Source organism: Ceratina calcarata, unplaced genomic scaffold (genome assembly GCF_001652005.2).
Source record: "Ceratina calcarata isolate Rehan_Ccalc_2016 unplaced genomic scaffold, ASM165200v1 scaffold86.2, whole genome shotgun sequence".
Classification (NCBI taxonomy): domain Eukaryota; kingdom Metazoa; phylum Arthropoda; class Insecta; order Hymenoptera; family Apidae; genus Ceratina; species Ceratina calcarata.
The window spans coordinates 251914-272592 of record NW_017179946.1 but is presented as its reverse complement, the minus strand read 5'-3'; the positions used below and the strand labels follow the sequence as shown (position 1 = coordinate 272592).

The following is a 20679-nucleotide window of genomic DNA, read 5'->3' as shown; positions in this document are numbered from 1 at the left end:
AACGTACGAGGATCTTGTCACGTTTAGCCATGAGCACGTCCACGTGCAGACTAATATTTTCTGCAAGAACAACGAATACCATGGAAGTTGCACGATTATTTAATAACGCGATAGATAAAAATAATGGCAAGCGGTCGATCAGTGGATTACTTCTCATTTATACTGATTTCATAATTCATTTAATCGAGGGTACAGAGGATGACGTACTTCGACTGTGTCACGATGCGTTCGCTATCGATTCAACGGCAATGACAAACGTTAAATGTTTATACCTTCAGAGTGACGCGAAGAAAAGATTCTTTGAAAAATGGTGTTGGAAAAGAATGAACGATGATGTTTTAAACGATGACGCGTCAACGAAACTTGAGGACAATTTCGAAAACGCTACCGTCGCGTTTAAAACGATGATTTTGAATTTATGTAAATTGTACGCGGAACTGTCCACTATACAGCGATCGATGAATCATGTGAGAACTTTCACTATATATACAGTACTTTAATTGTATACATGATAATTTACAGCGTATCAAATCACAACGACATAATCGTACATGAACGTGTAACCAAAGATGCATACGTTACAGGATAATTTTACTGAACACTTGGATCTTGTAATCGTTAAAGGAAATCCGAATGTTCCATCGAAAAGAGACGTGGAATTTGTACTTGAAAGTCGTTGGGGCTACGATTTGGTAACGTTAGTAAATCATTATCACAATTTAAACTGTGCCTCCAATTTTGATGATTACTCGCTGGCATCTGAAGTTCTGCAAGATATTCATCGTAAAATTACATCGCGAGTAACATTCCAAAATGATCGTTATTAAGCGCAAAATGTGCTTGTTGAACAATAAAGTACACTGTAGTATCCACATATCCAAGTCCCTCTCTAAGTTATACTAACGTCACGTGATATTGCTTGGCGCTCGTGGCGCCATCTAGCGCAAATGGCTGGAAATATATACTTTGTATTAGGAGAATATAAGTTGTAAGAGGTAGCACTATCTCCGGGTGGTGACGCCATTGGTAGGAGTTGGTGCTACCTCTTACCAGTGATGAGATACGGACCGGGTTTTCTCACGCATGCGCGACTTTCTACCAATAAACTCCTACCAATGGCGTCACTACCCGGAGATAGTGCTACCTCTTACAACTTATATTCTCCTAATGTAAAGTTTGTATTTGCAGCCATTTACGCTAGATGGCGCCACGCGCTTCTCAACATCACGTGACGTTAGTATAGCTTAGAGAGGCAACGGCAACGATAGTGCCGTCTATCGGGACTTGGGAAAATTCTGTCTAGTTAACCTCGTTTGAAATTAATATGCGTACGAACTGTTGCAAGTCTAATGTCTAATGATGCAAACATGATGTGCGTTCGCCCTTTGAGTATCTTTGACTTCGGTATACGGATTGGCTGGGTAGGAAGAACAGGTATTGGAAGCAGCGAAAGTAATTTAGGTTATACATGATAAACTATTGTATCGCATTTGATCAATTTTGATATCGACAGCATATTTTTATACATGTATCAAAGTGGCTTGAATGAATATTAATATGTAAAACGCAAAAGATGATGACGAGCTCTTCGTCAAAAAGCAGCAGTCACGGTTTAGAACATGCCGTGGCAGGTGCTATCAGCGGTTTTGTGACGAGATGTATTTGTCAACCCTTGGACGTTGTGAAAATTAGATTTCAGGTGAACGAACCGTTATCAACGATGTGTCTATCGTTAGATGAATTCTGTATGCTGAGTAGAACGTTTTATAATTACAGCTACAGGTTGAACCGATCGCCGATCATCATGTCAGTAAATATCGTTCTTTGGTCCAAGCATTTTACACGATAGTCAAAGAAGAAGGTGTTTCTGCTCTGTGGAAGGGACACATTCCTGCACAAGTACTGTCAGTGGTATACGGAATGGGCCAGGTGAACACGCGTGCTACGAAACTTTTTTCGCTTGTAGCATTTTGTCATAAAAGTCTTCAAACAAATATTATCTAATAATATTAATTTTAACAGCGGCTGAAATTGTATTAAAATGTTGTAGTTCTATTCATATAATATATTTATGAAGGCGTCTAATCGCTTTGCATTCTCGAACGAATGGCCGTATCCGACAAAATTTGTAGCTGGTGCAGGTGCCGGGTTTGTAGGTACAGTCGTGTCGTTTCCTTTTGACACCATACGAACGAGATTAGTGGCACAGTCGACCATTCGCCCAGCGTACAAAGGAATCACTCATTGCTGCAGGCAAGTGGAAAAATGATAGAAGACGGATGCCCAATTCAAATATCGCGTCATCTCAAAACAAACTATTTTTCCAGTTGTATTGTGAAACATGAATCTCCAAAGGTGTTTTTTAACGGATTACTACCAACGCTGTTGCAAATTATCCCACATTCCGGTTTACAATTTGCATTTTACGGCTTTTTCAGTGATGCGTACAAAAAATATCGCAACGAAACTGACGTCAGTTTTTACAATTCTATGGTGTCGGGCAGCGTAGCCGGTTTGCTGGCTAAGACCGCGATATATCCTTTTGATCTCAGTAGAAAAAGATTACAAATACAAGGATTCAGAGATGCTAGAAGAGGTTTCGGCACTTTTTTCGAATGCACTGGGCTCGTAGATTGTTTAAGAGTAACTGTCAAGGTGGAAGGAGTGAGAGGATTATTTAAAGGTTTGCTGCCGAGCCAATTGAAGGCTACTGCAACAAGCGCGTTACATTTTACTGTATACGAGCAAAGCTTGATAGCATTGAAAGCGTTGAGATCACGTCAACAATAATTGCTGGTCGATCGTCGAACAGCAATCATAGCTATTTTTTAACTATTAGTCCTACTACTACTACTACCACCACCACCATCACTGTATCCACGTAACTTTATACCGTATATATGCGAACGTATGGAATACTGGAAGGCTGGTACGCAGTCATTAGTTGTTGTATCACGTTTATACAAAGAATTTGTTTACAAAACTAAATCCGTTTGAAAGAAACATGTGAAACTCTGTTCACATACTTATTCGTCCCATTTTCAATAATTCGTTTGTAGCCCTTTGATCGATGTTCTGACTGAACTAGAACTGAAGCGGAGTGGGCATCTCTGCTGGTGTTCCCTTCAAGACTGCCAGAATATTTTCAGCGGTAATCATCGACATACGCTCTCGCGTTTCTATAGCAGCACTACCAATATGAGGCAGTATAACTAACAATAAAACATGAGTAATTTATTAACATTACTATCGATTCGTTGCGTCATTATTATCGTGACTATTATCATCGTCATTTATTCGTCAGTCGTACTCACCGCAATTATCTAATCGCAGTAGCTCGCTGTCTAGTGGAATAGGCTCAGGAGTCATGACGTCTAAACCAGCAGCTCGAATCGTTCCATTTTTCAAAGCGTCTATTAAAGCCTTCTGATCGACGACTTCTCCTCTACTGACGTTTATAAAGACAGCAGTGTTTTTCATCTTTTTGAATGCGTTCTCATTGAACATTTGTCTGGTGTCCGCGGTCAAAGCCGTAGTAACGACCACGAAGTCGCTTTGTCGCAGCAGCGCATCGAACTCTACTTTCTCTCCTCCGAACGTGGCTGCCTCTTGCTTAACGCTCCTACTTGTGTATAATATTTTCGCAGCGTTGAAGCTTTTGAGGCACTTTCCTACTTGCGTACCGATTCGTCCTAATCCTACTATTCCCACCGTTGACCCAGACAAACCGGGACCGCACATCCAAGTAGGTGACCAGGCCTTCCATTCGCCCCTGTACAAATTACATTTTCAGTATCACCGATCTCTCGTAATAGTCGTAAACGTACGTTTACTTTCTTACTTGTAAATAGCTCTGTTCGCTTCTATCAATCTCCTGGACGTAGCTAACAACAATGCTACGGTCAATTCGGCTGTTGCATCCGTTAGAATGCCAGGCGTGTAACCAACTTTGATGTTTCTGGCCTTCAGAGCTGGCAAATTCAAGTGGTCGACGCCGACTGACATGGAGGCCACGACTTTCAATCGTGGTCCCGCAGAATCCAATACTTCCTCGTCTATTTTATCCGTTAATAAACAGTAGACTGCATCTACGTCCTTTATTTTTGACAGCAATGCAGATCTGGGAATCGGTTCAGGCTTCTCCCATAGAATGATATCGCATCTAATTGTGAGAGTAAGAAGAGAGTAAAGAATTTTCAAGAGTAAGCTCTTAAACGTGAGCGGACGAAAGTGCACGTACGCACGTGTATTCTTATTTGGAAGAGCATGCTTGAATTTATAAGAGATACTCACTGTTCTTTCAATAAATTCAATCCAGCTGGTGGAATGTCTGGCCGAGTGATTAAAACTCTCGGTCGACTCATTTTTGTCGATGAACTGGACGCGAAATTCTTTGGATCTCGAACGTGTCTCGAACGTTTAAGAGCGATTGCGAGCAGTGACCTTTGACTCAGTTTTGTATAGGGAATAAAATTGGATAACAACATTCTCTTTTTACTGTGACGACATGAATGTCTTTAATTCTTACTTTCTGTCAGATTCTGTGCAAGTTTTTGCAATACGCTGGGACGAACTTATAACCTTTAGTTATATTCTCGTTAATCGAATACGTACACATTTTCCAGTGATTTATTATTTAGAGCATTAAGGTTCAAATAGATAAGCGTACGATTGATTAAGTTTCAACATTTTTTTTATTAATCGAACTTCTGAGTAAAAAATTTGCTGGTATGTACGTGAAGCGGTGAGCCGAGTAAATGAGTAGTAGTGATGTATATGTACTACACTTGCTAAAAGTGTCACATTGAAACAGCATCGTCTAAAAAATGTGTGATACTGTGCAATACTGTACGTATGCGATGCAAGAAATGCTCTGACTGATTAGACGTCACATATGTTTTCCTGTAAACAGTATCGTTCGTACTGTTCGATCGATTATCCTAGTAGTGAAACGAAGTCTCACGCTTGCAGATATTGAAGCGTTTCAAGTTTTCAAAGTTCGTCTTCGCTGCTGATACTGTGTTTCTCATTAGCATCGCTACAGTCATAGGACCCACGCCACCTGGTACCGGGGTTATATGCCCAGCGATTTCTTGAACATTTTCAAAATCGACGTCGCCCATTAATTTATACTTGTCACCCACTTTTACTCTCGTAATTCCTACGTCGATTACACATGCCCCAGGTTTTATCATCTCTTTGGTGATTAAACCAGGAATGCCTGCCGCGGCGACTACGATATCAGCCAATTTTGTAAATCTCTCTAACTCGGTATGGGGAGTATGGCGATGGCAGATGACCGTAGTCATGTCTAATGCATCTTTTCTATCTGTAAATCAGCTCGCCGTTAAGACCGTGCCGATAAGAATATAACGTTTATTGAATTCTATACCTTTGCTATCAGCGTGTAAGAGCAATGCGACAGGTAAACCGACGTGTTTAGATCTTCCCACTACGACTGCGTTCTTCCCAAACGTTTCAACGTTACTCCTAATTATTAATTCTTTTACAGCTAAAGCCGTTGCAGGGACGATTCCGCTCCTACTCAGTGCTAAACTACCTAAATTTTCTAGATGAAAGCCATCGACATCTTTGCTTGGCACTATTGCCTGGCATACTTCTTGTTCGTTCATATGTTTCGTCAATGGTAATTGAACGAGAATTCCATCCACGGTATCATCGTTGTTCAGTACATTAATCTCTTTAATGAGATCTTGTTGCGTTTTACTTTCTTCCAAGTGAACGGTATAACTTTCAATTCCTGAATCACATTAATAGCTGTCACATTGCACGACTCGTTTCTAAAATGTTGATCAATAAGTTGACGATCTTTATTAGAATCTTACCAATGAAACTTGCAGCTTTCATTTTTCTTTGTATATATACTTTGCTAGCTGGATCGTTACCAACAATTATAGCTACCAATTTAGGTCTCTTCTTACACTCGTTTATCCAATCGTCAACAGTTCTTTTCAGTTCAGTTTGAATCTCATTAGCTATCTTCTTGCCATTTAATATGACAGCCTTATGTCTAAGTAAATGTACATTTTAAATGTTCGCTGTATCATTTCTTACGTTTTTACAGGACGGTACATCATTCCAAATTAAATACGAATTACTTACAAAACTTTTGAAGTATGCAATTGTCTCAGAGATCCATGCAAATTTATAGATTTCCAAAAAAACATGATGCGACGTATGAGATTAACAATCGACAAACAGATACAATTTACTACTGTCAAATACGTGATCGTTCGCAGTCTTTCTCTCTGTCTCCGCACCGTAACTTGAAATCCTGATCCTGCGTTTGTCGTGAACAATGTTGTAAAATAACGCTGTGCAACGTAACCGGTGTCAGTGAAAGTGCAGCGAACACTTTGCCGCGGTTAAACGTTTGCAGTACATTAAAGAGAAAGTTAATGCCTCGTTTTACTTTTCAAACCAGCTTCGCAGGTTCTAGTTTATTTTTATAACTAATAATACATCGCTGTATACTGTAATAATTGTTTTCATTGGTTTAGCTTACGTTTTCCACATTGCAAGACTACGAGCGATTCCCCTCGTGAAACGATCGCGTCCCTACATTTTTCAGCAAACGACGAAGGGATCGTTTATGACTTTCATTCGGAAATTAGGATACATTATTCAGTGTCATGCGATTTTCGATTTACGAAATTCTTCGTTAATCATTGTTGATCATAGACAAGGATGTTTTGGAACTGCCACAATTTCGATCATAGCGCCGTGCGTTGAGGAACAGTGAAGCTCCAGTTTCGATCACGTTTCCGCCCTGGCGGCCAGTAAGTGGGCATAAGGGGCATAGGGCATAAGTGGGTGTGGGAGCAGCGTCGGTTGGCGGGCGTCGGCTAACGTCGGCGTCGTGGCGCCGCGAAATAAAATGTATACGCATACATATGCCTTCCTCTCGAAATCAGCACGCTTCAACAGACCTATCATCTTCGGATCCGGCCAGTCTTCGGCGATTTAATTTTTATGTTACCCTTATAAATTACTCATGATTTTCATATCAGGGATCTCGAGCTTAAGTATAGATGTAATAATTTTCAGTTGGAACGAAATGGTAATGGCAAAGACAGAGGAGACGAGGCTACGTGCCGAAGAGGACCGATTCTGTATATGGCTTCAAAAGGCCGATGATCGTCCGTTCAGAAATTATGTTTATACGATTTCCCGAATGAAGTGATCATTCGCTCACTACATTGTCACCGGTTTCATTTATATTCCGGTCAGAATTGCAAGCTGCGATCACGGTTTGGATCGGAGCAACGATATCCCGATTCGGTTCTCGATGGCCGCTCTTTGGAAATGGTATCAGGCGGAGAACTACGTTTGCGGTCTAATGATCACCTATTACGATCGTCTCGACAAAACTTCATTTGCACGCAGGTTTTCGTGTTCGCTCAATCACTCCTAAACGATCCGAGGTCGAAGGAGATCGTACGGACTCGAAAGAAGACCGATGTTTGCCTTCTCTCTCTATTAGGCGAACTCTTCGAGTCGTTGAGGAATCAGTAAATGTAATGTTGTTGAGCAGTCGATAAATATAATTTGATAGTAAAAACTATAAGACACGAGAACGATCGTGTGTCATCATTATGACGTTACTCATTCCTATATGATCGCGACATGTCTTTCGTTCTTACGTATTGCTATTGTAGAAAATGACGTGATGATTATTCTAAATGTGCGAGTCTCCGAGCACTTTGTATTCGAGCGAATATAATCGGCGGAATACTATCAGCGGCGTGATGTCATTTAAAGCACACGTACACACACACACACACGTACGCTTAGTACACAGGGTGTAATAAAGCGATTTTGGGATCAGTCGTAAATATGTAGTATCTATTTTAAGATATCAAATTTTTTACGACGTAGGTACGTACACATTTTGAATGATACATCATTTTCATTACTTGGACGATTTACGTAGAGAATTGCATGTCGTCTTGGTAGTAAGACTACGATCGACGATACACAGGTACAGATCGTTCATACATGAATCGTGCGGCAATGAAATCCGTTTATTATTCAAAATGAAAAATCTGATTAATTTCCAGAGGTGTGTTACGATTTGTATCGAATTCCGTGTTTTACACTTGCTTTGCGAATCGCTGTATTCGCAGGCCGTGGTGATTATATTTTATGAAACAGGAATCGTACGTGTATCGCTGGGAAAATGACATGAGCGCGCTTATACGCCACGTACCCCACGCACAGGGCAGAAGGCAGGACAGAAAGTTTCGGGCTGCGGCTGGCAAAAATTATAGCCGAGCCGAGCCGGCCGAGCGTCAGTCACTCCTTCACGGCTCACTGTCAGTGTCACGTCGTCCAGTGCCGGTTAAACTCTCTCCTCTGGTCCACTACTTTGGATTGCTCGAACGAGTCTGAACTGTAAGTCATCTGTTTACGAGCACTGTAAAATAAAAGAAATGGGCCGAGCTTCGTTTTCTACGATACTTTGAACGGATTGGAAGTACAAACGATTCGTTTTTGACTGTATCACCGGAATGAGAAATCCGAGTGTTTCTCGATTAGATTTTATCGGACAGGCGATACAAACAAACGATATTGAATTTATTTTCTTTTTAAACGTCTACGGAGACGTTGAGAAACGATATTCGTTTATGACTAGGAGCCGAAAGATGACCGTTACGGGTGTTTGAACGTGACAAGAATGAACAAAACGACGATGCATGATGCAAAAGGGCATGCGCTACGTTCCTCGAGCCGATTTGCATGTATTTGCACACGTTCAAATTGTAGTTAATTGTATCGGAAAACCTGTAAATAAGATGTTGCTCGTCGTTTCGATAAAATTCCATTCGTAAACGCGTGCTACAAATAGCAGCTGAGAAAGCGATAGGAACAGCAGTCGATTAACGTTAAAAATGTTATGGAACAACGAATGAATAGTAAAATCAACGGTAATTAGTTCGATCGACGAGAGATAACGTGAGGAATCGTGTCAAGGTTATTAGGGGCATGGTGAAAGCGTGACTTTCTTTATGGATGTATTGGCTATATAGCCAATACCAAAAGTTTATATTCCTTAGAAAAACGCATTTCCTATCATTAAAAATAGTGCACTTTTCTTCTAATTTCGATATTTAATGAGTTAAGTATGATTATTTGGCATTTTATTGATGTCGACAAAATCCGACCATCCGAGCGTCGAAACGGCGAACTTTTGGAAAAAAATTTCGTTTTTCCTCGATAACTCCTAAACTCTTGGAGATACGAGAAAATTGCATAGGACCTTTCTTGTAGAGGACGACGAGATCTACAATTTCCGTATAAAAGTTTGTCGCTAGCATTAATAGTTTACGAGTTGTTAACGAAAAACGAAAAAACAGTTTTTTGCAAATAACTCGTAAACTATTAACGCTAGCGAAAAAATTTTACATGGAAATTGTAGATCTCGTCGTCCTCTACAAGAAGGGTCGTATACAATTTTCCCGTAGAACTAACGGTTTAGGAGTTATTGGCAAAAAACGAAAATTTCGCGAAATCTGAAGGGGTACCTCTTGGAAAAATCTCGGAAAAATCGAAAATTTTTTTTTCGCGGAATTTCGACAAACACTTGGAATATAAGTTGTAGGTGATACTATTACCTATGAAGAATGTGCAATCACTATAATTTTAGCTTAATAGTAATAGGAATGTATAATAACAAATTCAACATGCCAGCATTGTTTAAGTATATGTATAGCCTATACATTCTTATGGCATCGACTGCTGCGCGCGACTCGCAAATCTTCGATCGATCTCAATTTCATTTCTTATCTATTTATCCTATCTTAACGTGTTTCCTTCAATAAGAAACGAGTACGTGGAATTCATAGGTGGCACGGGTCGCGACCTGTAAATTTTCTTCAATCTTTTTTCTTTTCTATCTTTTCTTTCACGCCGAGCGCAGTACTTGAGATTTTTACCGAACGTGTACATATACATGCATACAAATAATAAACTACCCTGTATAAGCGCAAGTTGAATTGCGTCGTATCTTTATATGTATTTGCTTCTCGATTTACATGAATGAGTCACGTCGCGAGTCAGAATGTTATGAGTAATTGTTTGTTTAATCACGTTAGTCCAGAAATTTGTACAAGCGTACGTGTAAACATGAATGAAATCGCGTCGGGCTTCGAGTCAAAAAGACGGTATGAAACCAGTTGAAATTACATTTCATTTGTTTGTCTCGCCTGAGATTGATTCTAATCGTTTGACAATTATTAGATCGTCGTTGGCAGAATTCGTGGAGAAGTAAGTACGTATAAAAGATTGGTCGCACGCAAATCACGATTAAAGGAGAATCGTAATAGCTGCCTGCTTTGAACGCAGCTTCGACCGTTTTAAGTGTCGCGGAAGTTCCATTTGTCGGAGTGAAGAAACGTGATTTACTGACACGTTATCAGTGTCGTTTGACAATAAGGATCGTTCTTTTTAAATTACAGATAAATCAGAATGGCTATCAACAAGGGGACCGTGATCAAAATAGTGGAATTGGTAATTAAACGACTCTCATTAAATCGTCGTTAGTCGTCACGCTATGTATCATTGAATCAGCTAAGATCATACTCGTACATACATAGAGCGAGTGAGCGAACGAGTGAGTGAGTACGTCGTACGCGCGTTCCTCCGCCAGATCGGGGAGTGACATAATAAGCGATTCCTCGGATTCTCTCCTCGTTATGATATGACATCGCGCCGGAAGTTGATTGCTGTCGGCTCTGTCAGAATGCCTACGACGCATTTTCTGGACGAATGATTTCGCTCTATTTTCCTCTCCCGTGTACGCCAAGTACACATTTTTGAAAACGTTTCAACCAGAACCCGCTGGCTCGAACGAGACAGCAGGAGCGTACAGGAATATTTTCCAAGTCGACTGGTACATAAAACTGGCGCGGATCGACGATGCAACGCGCATCGCGATGAGCCGAGCTATAACTTTCATAACGCTGCATGAAATTACGCGCCACAGCGACGATGACAGTAAACCAGCTGTGCTTTCTATCAGTGGAATCGTTCTGCGATTGCAGTCTTCCGTGGAATTTCTATTCCCGAAATAGATTCGACTTCCTAACGTTGTTCCCAACGTATAGTCGTTGACCCAGTTTCGTATGCTTGTCACTCCTTTCTGAAAGAGAAGAACCATGTACACGTGTAAAACGTGGTACACCGACTCTGATTTTCGACGGTCCGATTATAAATAAGAATTTGTGAATTCTACTCTTACAATGATACTTTTGACCGATGCACGTTTTTAAAACTTTGTTCGTGTTCGTCTCAGGTGATAGTGTGCATCCTCATAGGACTGCACTATCACTCTGCTAGCGACAGAGGTCTGAACACTGCGATGCTCACGATGGGTGCCTTCGGTGGATACCTAATTATTCTAGCGGGATTATTATTCGCAATCCTCTTGGGAGCTGCGCTTGATCGACGAGTGGTAAGCGAACGATCATCGATAAATATCTGTAGTACCGTAACATAAATATGTGAAACGTAGAAAGGAGAGTTGAATCGTTCAAATGTTTCGTTGCAGGACATGTTCTTCTCTGTGGTCGGTTTCATTCTGTTCGTGGTCGTGGGTGGCCTGATCATCGATCATTTCGCGAACATGTACCGTGGCTCCGTCCGTGACACCGGAATTGCCAAGGGATGCATCAGCATCGTCGAGGGGATCGTGTTCCTGATAGACGCGATACTCGTGTACAGGGGACAATAAAATACCGAATAATTAGCTCGATAAGTAATCGTTAAGAAACCAACGTAATTTGTTCATTCATTCTTGATAGCGGCATGGAGTGAACGGGTGAAATTTTTGCTGAACGACGCGCTGCCGAAGATGTGAGTGAATCGAATTCTTTGTTCGGAGAAAAATCGCCTCGTCGAATGTTCGAAGAGAGCGAAAAACGAGAAAATTAAGTACAAGTAGACGCGATAGACGTAGCTTTCGTTTATCATTTTTTATACCTATAATATATGTATGTGTATATGTGTATCGGCCCGGAGATGATCGTTTCATTACGTTTTCTATTAATCTGTGCGATCGACGTATTCGTTGATTTATAAGTTTGTAACGAAACCAAAAAAACTGTGCACCTTCAATAAATGCGATCGTTCCATTCGTCTATCGTCTCTTCCTGTTCGTGACGTCGTCGTCGAGCCATTTTCAGATCGGAGAGATCTAGTTTTATTAGATCGACATAGATCGATCGTATCTACAGAGCCAGGCGGTCCGATTGTAAGAACCGTGGTAAGAACGATCGAGCCTTTCTTAGCTTAAATTGAAATTTCGTAATTTGAGAACTCGCACGTTAATTTCGAGATATGCAGCACGAGCGAGTTGGAAATCGATTGTTTCACACAGTCGATGTCGGTGTCGGTAGGGGTCGATCAGCTGCAATGGTCGATCGTGCACGGTTGCGTGTGTGCGGACTGCACCGCCGCTCCGAGCAGCAGCAGTTTTATTTACTAATTAGAGTGCCGATGTACGGTAGGAAGCGTTAAATGTGCGTGGAAAATGTCGAATCCGGGCGGTAGCAGGAGGAACGGGGCCATGAAGATTCGTTTGACGAGTGAGTTCATTACGAAATTGCAACTATGCCCGACGAGAGAGGAGCGTGAAAGTCGGCCGATGGCCAACACGCGTTGTGATCCTTTCCGTGTCTTCGTTGATCGTGTGTCCGTTAATATGGCTCTGTCGTGATCCTTATGGTGGTCTTCCTTCGACGAGCCTCCGGCCCTTCGACCGGGATATCGGGTCCACCGTCCGATCGGTGGAACGCGACAAGAAAAATACGTAAAAAGGTTCGACTAGGGTTTTCGTCCTTTGGTTATGGCAACTCCCTATCGGAGGTCAAGACCCCACCGTGAGCAGTCCGGGAGACTGTAATACCGTGGCACGGCATACGTACAGATCGAACGATGTTAATTTCGGTGAACTTGTCACGCCCGCATCGGTTCACCCGACATTTACCGAAGGGCTCGACGCGTCGCGGGCCAACTTTTGTATCGCGAGTCCGTCCTCGTCGATCGATTCAACGAGGAACGTCGCCGAGCTCCGAGCTGATCCGCTACGAGCAGGCCTGATTGACAAACGTCAGACGTTCAGTATCGTTGCACGCTCGTTATGTCCATTGAACGAATGATTAAAATTCTGCTACTTGTTCAGACGATCGAACGTTAGAGTCGTCGTCGTCGATAAGTCCCAGTTCCGCGTATAACATACTCGTAAATCCTTCGGCAAATCTATTTACGGGAGAACTCGCTCTCGAGTCGATCCCATTTTGCTGTATGTCGATCCAACAAAGGCTCATGCATCGTATACATTTTACAGTTTTGTGTGCCCGTAACCTTGCCAGGAAAGATCTGTTTCGTGAGTATCTCTACGCGTCGATCACGAAGCAAAGAGGTGACGACCGATGTGTTTCAAGCAAAGGGTTTCGTTTCAGGCCTACCGGATCCTTTCGCTAAGATAACCGTGGATGGTTCGGGCCAGTGTCACAGCACGCACACGTGCAAGGCAACGTTGGATCCTATGTGGAATCAACACTACGATTTGTAATTATATTGGTCAATTTTCAAGTCGCTTTTTCAATCGCAACGGAGGATAGGTATTTATGAAAAAGTCGAAATATCTTGCGCAGGTACATCGGGAAAGACGATGGCATTACTATATCGGTTTGGAATTATAAGAAGATCCATAAAAAGAAGAGCGGGGGATTTTTGGGATGCGTACGAATATTGTCCAACACGATTCAGAGACTCAAGGATACAGGCTGTAATTATTGCTACTTTGCTACGACGCTATGCAACTTTTCATAGTGGTAGTGTAACAGTTAAGAGGCCGAACTCTTCGTACTCATACGCGAAACGAACTTACAGACCAGCGACTAGATCTTTGCAAGGCACACTCGGACGATACGGACGTGGTCAAAGGAGAAGTCGTGGTTTCTCTTTTATCACGGGACGGTCACAACGGTGCCGTGAGCAATACGGTCGGGCACAACGCAGTGGTCGACGTTCTCGGAGATTTAAGTTGTCCGACCGACCTGCCGGACGGATGGGAGGAGAGGAGAGCGCGGAACGGGCGACTGTATTACGTTAACCATTACACGAGAACTACGCAGTGGATTCGTCCAACTACGCGGTGAGTCTTGTCGTCGTTCGAATATTATGCTCGTCCTCTTCATCGAAGCTCGTCCTCTTCCTCCATTTTGTACAGTAGCCCTACCAACGGTATTATACCCACTACACCGGAGCCACCGCCGTTACCTTCTTCCGAGCCCACGTCTCCCAGCGGTAGCGGTAGCCCTCCGAACGTGAGACCGGAGAGTCCTACCAGATGCACGCCCGAATGGAACGGTGATGGAACGCCGAGCAGAACGCCCAGCAGGGACAGTTCTACTCCGAACACACCGAGGAACACGCCGACCCAGCAGCAAAACAGAAACCAGCAGAATTCGCGAAACGCGACACCGGCGTCGTCGAGGGAGCGGCGACCGGCGCGCGCGAGCGACGAACAGAACGGGAATCAGAATGGGAACGCTAGGCCCGATCGCGGCCAGACGAACAACGGTCAGCTGCGAAGGCCTAATCGGAGCAATAGAAACAGGAACAGCGTGATGATCAATAACGAGAGGAGGTACGACCCTCCGCAACCACCGGATTTACCGAGAGGCTATGGTAACTAACAACAGATGATGATCGATTTTGAATGAGTACGAACCAAGAGAGGTAAAGATTCTATCGTGTGTGAACGTTTTTGTAGAAATGAGGAAAACGCAGCAAGGTCAAGTGTACTTTTATCACGTACCAACCGGTTCGTCTACTTGGCATGATCCTAGAATACCTCGCGATTTACCGGCGAACGAACTGGCGAATGAACTTGGACCGCTACCGAGCGGCTGGGAAATGCGGCAGACACAGAGCGGTCGCGTTTATTTCGTTGATCACAATAACCGAACTACCCAGTTCACCGATCCCAGGCTGTCCAGCCAGATCATAAGCAATCTGTTGAAGTAAGTCGACGATCGTTTGCGTACCGTATTCTAATCGAGAGACCGTCGACACCGATCAGCTCGTTCCATTTCTGTGACAGCAGGCGACAGAACAGTGCAACCAACCAGACCACGGCTAGTACGAACAGTTCGGTCACGCCGGTAAGCGAACCGGCGGAGGCGGAGGTACCAGCGTCGCCGAGTAACGTGGTTCAACAGAGGGCAAGGACAGAGAATGGAAGTAATAATAATTCGCCAACGTGTAAGTTTGCAATTTCTCACTAGAATCTCGTTCAACGTGTGGAACGTAGCGAACTGTATGAGAGTAAAAGATACGCGAGATTACCATCGTTTTTCGAATCCTAGACCAATTAATCGGTTTAATGCCGTGTAGAAGGAAAACAAAAACATATTTGTGCATTGTACAATTTTATCTTATCTCTCGACGAACGTACGTTCGATGCACTTAGTTCCTGTTCTCAATCGGTCCGGCTGCGACAGAGAATGCGTTCATTCCATTTTTGGGGAATTTTATTTGTCGAAGCGCGTTACTGTAATTGAAAGCTATGAAAATAACGATTTCGTTCTGCTGCTCACGCATTCATTACATTGCACGTGTTTCAGTGGAAACTACGACTACGATTCAGAATGCTCAAACCGTATCTGAATTACCAAAGGAATTAATGGACAACGAACTGCTGCCAAAATATAAACGGGACTTGGTGGCGAAGTTGAAGTGTCTGAGAGCAGAGTTGAACGCTCTGCAGCCTCAGAGCGGGCACTGCAGGCTCGAGGTGTCGAGGAACGAGATATTCGAGGTAAGCGTTCGCACGACAGTGTCAACGATGTCTGACAGACGGAACATGTGTCGAGCGTGAAATTGATTTCAGGAGTCGTACAGATTGATAATGAAAATGCGGCCGAAAGATATGCGTAAAAGGCTCATGGTGAAGTTCCGCGGCGAGGAAGGCCTCGATTACGGCGGCGTAGCTCGAGAATGGTTGTACTTGTTGTCGCATGAAATGTTGAATCCGCAATACGGCCTTTTCCAGTATTCAAGGGATGACAATTATACGCTTCAAATCAATCCCGACTCTGGGATAAATCCGGAACATTTGTCGTACTTCCATTTCGCCGGCAGGATAATAGGAATTGCCGTTTTTCATGGTCATCATATAGACGGAGGTTTCACGACTCCGTTCTATAAGATGTTGCTTAACAAAGCTATCACCCTCACAGACATAGAAGGCGTGGACCCAGAGTTGCACAGAAGTCTCACGTGGATGTTGTAAGTAGACGAATACGTGTGGGCGCGCGCGTACCACGCGTTTGGAGAACGTAAGATTGATAAAAGTATCGGTTTACAATGAACAGGGAGAACAGTATAGACGGAGTACTGGATGCCACGTTTTCGGTGGAGCACAGTAGTTTCGGAGTGTTGAAGAATCACGAATTGAAACCGGGTGGCAAAGACATTCCTGTGACCGAGGAAAACAAGAAGGAGTACGTCCGTTTGTACGTCAACTATCGCTTCATGCGGGGAATCGAACAGCAGTTTCTCGCGTTGCAAAAAGGGTTTCACGAATTGATTCCACCCCAGTTGTTAAGACCGTTCGACGAAAGGGAATTAGAATTGGTGATCGGAGGTTTAGGAACCATCGATATCAACGACTGGAAGATGCACACGCGATTGAAGCACTGTACGCCTGATACGCCGGTAGTGAAATGGTTTTGGCAGATAGTCGAGTCTTATGGCGAGGAGATGAGAGCCCGATTACTACAGTTCGTTACTGGAAGTTCCCGAGTTCCATTGCAAGGTTTCAAAGCTTTACAAGGTGACGACTCTTTCGCTTGGCAACGAGCGTTCCGTAAAAACTTCCCTCTACTTAGATACTCTGATACTGAAGCGTCGATGTTTCTTGCAGGATCGACGGGAGCAGCGGGTCCACGTTTGTTCACGATTCATGCAGTCGATGCGCCGAGTGAGAATTTACCAAAAGCGCATACCTGCTTCAATAGGATAGATATTCCAGAGAATTATCCCAGCTATCAGAAGATGCTAGACAAACTGACGCAAGCGGTCGAAGAAACGTGCGGTTTCGCTGTTGAGTAATGGGTAAAGAAAATATGAAGTTTTCTCGTTTACTGTCCTTTGGCATTCACATATTCATGTGCAATCACTGAGATCGTCCACGTCCATTTCGTACTAGGAAAAAATATTCGCCGACAGACACTTTACTGTCGTTAAACTATTAAAAATTAGCTTTTGCAGTACCGAGAGGCGACGTTTCGACAGACGAGGTTACGGGAAGAGCTAGTAGAGCGGTGACGTCATTGCGCGGAGACGTGAATAAGAACGTCGTCGAGAGCGACGTCGGAAACACGATTCTGGCCAATGTGTCTTTGTACAAAAGAACGAACGGCCTTGACGGTCGGTCGTCTGCAACGGCTTCGGAACGATCGTCGATCGACAGACTTACGCGTGCGAATTACGCTCTTGTGAGCTTTCCATGCTTCGTCCGCGAATTCTTCGACGAACGGTTCCTCAGAAGTTCTGGTTAAATTCCTCTTTGATCATTCGTTGTTCGACGACCGATAGAGAATGGAAGAGTCACCACTTGTTCGACGTCTACCCGGATTGGCCTACATTCTCGATTTCGTTTACATTAATCGTGTTTTCCGTAGGCTGGACGATTTACTTGTAAGATCGTCACCGAAGAATCGACTCGGCTGTTTCCAAGGGACGATGGAAAATATAAAAGTCATGCATGCACAAATACGTATAGAAAATGAATCCTTTCACGCGATGAAAACCATTGTTCGATCATGAATACGCTCTTGTTAATCTTTTATGTTAAACGAATAGGAGGAGAATAATTGTTCATTTTAAGAATCTCATTGCTGCATAAATTGCGTTAAATGAACATCGAATCAGCGGGGACAATGTATTTCATACTCGAAAGCTTACAGTTTCTCTTGGATCGTGAACGTGATTAAGATGTGCACGGTCAGTTAACCGTATTTAACGATCTTTCGAACGATAGAGTTTAGCAACACCTTAAGAATATATACTCACGCCGTTATAGTCGAATCGTCTGTTAGTGAACGACGCTGGGAATCTTGTATTATTTCGATCCGGCCACGGTGATCGATGTCAAAACGTGAAATACGCATGGTCGCCTTGAACGCCTTCGATGTTCGTCGCGTGACGAGTTTCCAAAACGTTCTAATGACGTTCGTGAGAGACAGACGGTAACGTTCTTACGTCGGTGTTAAAAATTATTTTTAATCCAACACTTGTTTCGAAGAGGTTCTCGATGCGATCGGTAACGTTTGTCATCGCGATTCCGTCGCGTCTCGGATCGTTGTTGCTTTTTAGGGTGAACATGTAAATAGTAAAGTGTTTAATATAAAATTAACACGGGCGTATAAACGTGCGGGCTTACCTAGCTTTTGCACCATAGGAACGCATCGGTTCTAGCGTAGGCTAAGTCATGAAACGTGTACATTAGCTTTAATTTAAAAAAAAAGAAAAGTCGGGCTCATATTTAAGGAAAGAGTTTATTCGACGTGTTTATGTAAAGTTAAAACGGTTTTGTTCGGATCGACTCTTTTTCTTTCTCTCTTTCTCTTTCTTCATTTCTTTCTTTCTCTCTTTCTCTCTTTCTCTCTTTCTCTCTTTCATTCTTTGTCACAAGAGTTCACGGAATGATCTGTGCTTTACTATGAATTAGTAAAACACGGGAACACTTTATTTATCGCACGAACACGTCTCATTTAGTCTGTAGCATTTATTTTTATTTGTAAAAATATCTAGTGGCTGGCGCAGCACTCATCATTATTTCGTATTATCATCGCATTATTGTATTTTAATTCTGCACGTAACTGTGATCAAACATATCGTAAAAAGAAAACGAGAAGCAGTGGGAGATGCCCCATTAATCGATTTGTTTTTACTCGTGTTTTCTTTTTAAAAAATTTTACGCGCTCAACGGTGCGAGAGTGTCACCCGTTTTCGGTGTCTGTGAAACACGGTCTGATTACTTCGCACAATTTATCAATCGTCGACGACGACAACGACGAGGACGACGTTAATATAAAACGGAACGTGTACGACGATGACGATAGTAATGAAGCGATCGTTCGATTTTCAAGCGTTTGAAGGATGCGTCTGAGAGGTGCGTGTTGCAAGAATATTGTGAAACAGTATTAAAGAAAAGAAAATGTATCGGACCGGGAGGTGCTGCATCGCCGATCCGCGAATATTTAGTCACGTGACAATATCATTCGTGTCCCTCTGCATGCACGTCTCTAGTCTTGATCGAACACTTATTTCGCTGGGATTTAAATCGTCGTTTTAGAACTTCCATTGACGAGCAATATCTCTTGAAAATTGTATCGATATCGAGATAGAACGAGGATCTCCCACGATTTTATTGTATCGAAAATTCTGTTCAGCTTCTTGTCGCATCTGCGGGGGAATAAAGGCCTTATTAGTGCCTTCGAGTCGATGTCAATGTGGAAATAAATAAAAATTTTATGCATATCATATTTTGGAACAAAGTAAAAGTAATGTTGCATGAAATTCTCTGGGAAAAATCGAGATGAATAATTCTGAAAACGCCTAAAAATTGCCGTAACGTAGAGTCTACGAGCGTGTTGCAATTGTAGAACAAACGGTAACTAACGACGAGGTCACCATTTGGGCGAACATTGTTACACAAACGAATAATAATAATAATAATAATAATAATAATAATAATAATAATAATAACGATAATACTGATTCGGCGAATCTTTTCACTTCATCATCTCTTGCTGTCTGATAAAAGTTTAATGTCTGTAACGAAACGAGTGGCATGTAGAAATATTTTATGGACGAATCGATGATATACACATTATAAATAATTGATATTTTACTAAAGGCTCCGACGTTAAACGAACATGTTGTATGCACCGAGTAATCAAACGAAAATGATAGCTGTGATCCATCTGAGCGAGTGACGACGCGTCGTTGCTCGTTTATCAAATGTACGAATCAAATGTCATGAATCGAAGTTCTTTGACCGTTCGATCGCTCGTACTCCAGCAGGAAACGATGAATAGACTTTTTATCAGCGTGTGTGTGTGTGTGTGTGTGTGTGCTGCAGGAGTTAAAAAAAGGATTCAGTATACATATCACGGGAACTGATTTTCACTGCGGAATCTTAATTGTTGTAAATCGAAGGGATTATCAATGTTGTACGGGTATATATAAAGCTCTCTCTCTCTCTCTCTCTCTCTCTCTCTCGAATTCTATGTAAGTATATGAACGTTCGGAGATCAGCGATGATCGAGTTTCTCTTGACGAAGGTGTATGGTGACCAGACTTGGAATTCTACGCGTAAAGATGCATCGTGTACTGTGCTCGGCAATAACAGAATCTTATTCTACCGAATAGCAGGATATTTTACTAACGTTAATTGGTATGAGATAAGAGAAAGCGAAATATCGGAACGGGGAGGATGACGAGAAATGGAAATGATCGTTTCAATCAGACAATCCTTTTGAGCGTTCGGTTAAAAGGATTCGGTGCACCAAGCTGTGCGCTATAAATTTTACATCGGACACGTTATTACGACACTGCAATTACCTTATTATTACTATTATT

At 42.6% G+C, this 20679-nt stretch overlaps 6 protein-coding genes across 15 annotated transcripts; 4 read left to right on the top strand and 2 right to left on the bottom strand.

Moving 5' to 3' along the window:
- Positions 1–12: 12 nt before the first annotated feature.
- LOC108631215 (uncharacterized) lies at positions 13–876 on the top strand. Its single transcript, XM_018034966.2, has 2 exons — positions 13–467; positions 585–876. Exons 1-2 carry the CDS (start codon positions 30–32, stop codon positions 825–827), a joined length of 681 nt encoding a protein of 226 aa, XP_017890455.1. The 5' UTR covers positions 13–29; the 3' UTR covers positions 828–876.
- A 392-nt stretch (positions 877–1268) lies between these two features.
- LOC108631276 (mitochondrial thiamine pyrophosphate carrier) lies at positions 1269–3003 on the top strand. 3 transcript variants are annotated; one of them, XM_018035100.2, is made up of 5 exons: positions 1269–1434; positions 1538–1699; positions 1777–1929; positions 2051–2253; positions 2328–3003. In XM_018035100.2, the coding sequence occupies exons 2-5, from the start codon at positions 1574–1576 to the stop codon at positions 2788–2790; spliced, it is 945 nt and encodes a 314-aa protein (XP_017890589.1). In that variant the 5' UTR covers positions 1269–1434; positions 1538–1573; the 3' UTR covers positions 2791–3003. The 3 variants fall into 3 exon arrangements, with proteins under 3 accessions (XP_017890589.1, XP_017890587.1, XP_017890588.1); XM_018035098.2 differs by having other exon boundaries at positions 1514–1699; XM_018035099.2 differs by having other exon boundaries at positions 1269–1699.
- On the bottom strand, positions 2941–4583 carry LOC108631275 (glyoxylate reductase/hydroxypyruvate reductase). The gene is made up of 4 exons (XM_018035097.2): positions 4294–4583; positions 3842–4162; positions 3315–3772; positions 2941–3212 (listed from the first exon to the last, which is right to left on the bottom strand). Exons 1-4 carry the CDS (start codon positions 4485–4487, stop codon positions 3085–3087), a joined length of 1101 nt encoding a protein of 366 aa, XP_017890586.1. The 5' UTR covers positions 4488–4583; the 3' UTR covers positions 2941–3084.
- A 92-nt stretch (positions 4584–4675) lies between these two features.
- On the bottom strand, positions 4676–6730 carry LOC108631274 (NAD-dependent methylenetetrahydrofolate dehydrogenase). 3 transcript variants are annotated; one of them, XM_026818733.1, is made up of 5 exons: positions 6527–6730; positions 6124–6456; positions 5847–6031; positions 5393–5761; positions 4676–5329 (listed from the first exon to the last, which is right to left on the bottom strand). In XM_026818733.1, the coding sequence occupies exons 2-5, from the start codon at positions 6186–6188 to the stop codon at positions 4941–4943; spliced, it is 1008 nt and encodes a 335-aa protein (XP_026674534.1). In that variant the 5' UTR covers positions 6189–6456; positions 6527–6730; the 3' UTR covers positions 4676–4940. The 3 variants fall into 3 exon arrangements, with proteins under 3 accessions (XP_026674534.1, XP_017890585.1, XP_017890584.1); XM_018035096.2 differs by having other exon boundaries at positions 6124–6335; XM_018035095.2 differs by having other exon boundaries at positions 6124–6301.
- Positions 6731–8273: 1543 nt separating this feature from the next.
- Positions 8274–12158, top strand: LOC108631277 (uncharacterized). Of its 2 annotated transcripts, none has more exons than XM_018035101.2 (4): positions 8274–8415; positions 10479–10530; positions 11315–11473; positions 11570–12158. In XM_018035101.2, exons 2-4 carry the CDS (start codon positions 10489–10491, stop codon positions 11750–11752), a joined length of 384 nt encoding a protein of 127 aa, XP_017890590.1. In that variant the 5' UTR covers positions 8274–8415; positions 10479–10488; the 3' UTR covers positions 11753–12158. The 2 variants fall into 2 exon arrangements, with proteins under 2 accessions (XP_017890590.1, XP_026674548.1); XM_026818747.1 differs by lacking the exon at positions 8274–8415 and adding an exon at positions 10269–10287.
- A 257-nt stretch (positions 12159–12415) lies between these two features.
- Smurf (SMAD specific E3 ubiquitin protein ligase) lies at positions 12416–20303 on the top strand. Of its 5 annotated transcripts, none has more exons than XM_018035117.2 (13): positions 12416–12605; positions 13367–13405; positions 13482–13590; positions 13677–13810; positions 13915–14179; positions 14255–14715; positions 14801–15050; positions 15131–15291; positions 15654–15847; positions 15920–16317; positions 16404–16864; positions 16955–17145; positions 17302–20303. In XM_018035117.2, exons 1-12 carry the CDS (start codon positions 12551–12553, stop codon positions 17140–17142), a joined length of 2715 nt encoding a protein of 904 aa, XP_017890606.1. In that variant the 5' UTR covers positions 12416–12550; the 3' UTR covers positions 17143–17145; positions 17302–20303. The 5 variants fall into 5 exon arrangements, with proteins under 5 accessions (XP_017890606.1, XP_017890605.1, XP_017890607.1 ...); XM_018035116.2 differs by having other exon boundaries at positions 17293–20303; XM_018035118.2 differs by having other exon boundaries at positions 14258–14715; positions 16955–20303.
- The last annotated feature ends 376 nt before the right edge of the window (positions 20304–20679 follow it).

Excerpts from the sequence above, each read along its gene's own strand:
- LOC108631215 (XM_018034966.2), top strand. The coding sequence starts at position 30 with ATGAGCACGTCCACGTGCAGACTAATATTTTCTGCAAGAACAACGAAT. Across the intron at positions 468-584 it reads TACAGCGATCGATGAATCAT|GATAATTTTACTGAACACTT; the intron begins GTGAGAACTTTC and ends CATACGTTACAG.
- LOC108631276 (XM_018035100.2), top strand. The coding sequence starts at position 1,574 with ATGATGACGAGCTCTTCGTCAAAAAGCAGCAGTCACGGTTTAGAACAT. Across the intron at positions 1,700-1,776 it reads TTGTGAAAATTAGATTTCAG|CTACAGGTTGAACCGATCGC; the intron begins GTGAACGAACCG and ends TTATAATTACAG. Across the intron at positions 2,254-2,327 it reads GGAATCACTCATTGCTGCAG|TTGTATTGTGAAACATGAAT; the intron begins GCAAGTGGAAAA and ends CTATTTTTCCAG.
- LOC108631275 (XM_018035097.2), bottom strand. The coding sequence starts at position 4,487 with ATGTTGTTATCCAATTTTATTCCCTATACAAAACTGAGTCAAAGGTCA. Across the intron at positions 3,773-3,841 it reads GCGAACAGAGCTATTTACAA|GGGCGAATGGAAGGCCTGGT; the intron begins GTAAGAAAGTAA and ends TAATTTGTACAG. Across the intron at positions 3,213-3,314 it reads ACTGCGATTAGATAATTGCG|TTATACTGCCTCATATTGGT; the intron begins GTGAGTACGACT and ends TTTTATTGTTAG.
- LOC108631274 (XM_026818733.1), bottom strand. The coding sequence starts at position 6,188 with ATGTTTTTTTGGAAATCTATAAATTTGCATGGATCTCTGAGACAATTG. Across the intron at positions 5,762-5,846 it reads GAAAGCTGCAAGTTTCATTG|GAATTGAAAGTTATACCGTT; the intron begins GTAAGATTCTAA and ends AATGTGATTCAG. Across the intron at positions 5,330-5,392 it reads CTTACACGCTGATAGCAAAG|ATAGAAAAGATGCATTAGAC; the intron begins GTATAGAATTCA and ends GCTGATTTACAG.
- LOC108631277 (XM_018035101.2), top strand. The coding sequence starts at position 10,489 with ATGGCTATCAACAAGGGGACCGTGATCAAAATAGTGGAATTG. Across the intron at positions 10,531-11,314 it reads TGATCAAAATAGTGGAATTG|GTGATAGTGTGCATCCTCAT; the intron begins GTAATTAAACGA and ends TGTTCGTCTCAG. Across the intron at positions 11,474-11,569 it reads CTGCGCTTGATCGACGAGTG|GACATGTTCTTCTCTGTGGT; the intron begins GTAAGCGAACGA and ends GTTTCGTTGCAG.
- Smurf (XM_018035117.2), top strand. The coding sequence starts at position 12,551 with ATGTCGAATCCGGGCGGTAGCAGGAGGAACGGGGCCATGAAGATTCGT. Across the intron at positions 15,051-15,130 it reads ATCATAAGCAATCTGTTGAA|CAGGCGACAGAACAGTGCAA; the intron begins GTAAGTCGACGA and ends TTTCTGTGACAG. Across the intron at positions 15,848-15,919 it reads CGAGGAACGAGATATTCGAG|GAGTCGTACAGATTGATAAT; the intron begins GTAAGCGTTCGC and ends AATTGATTTCAG.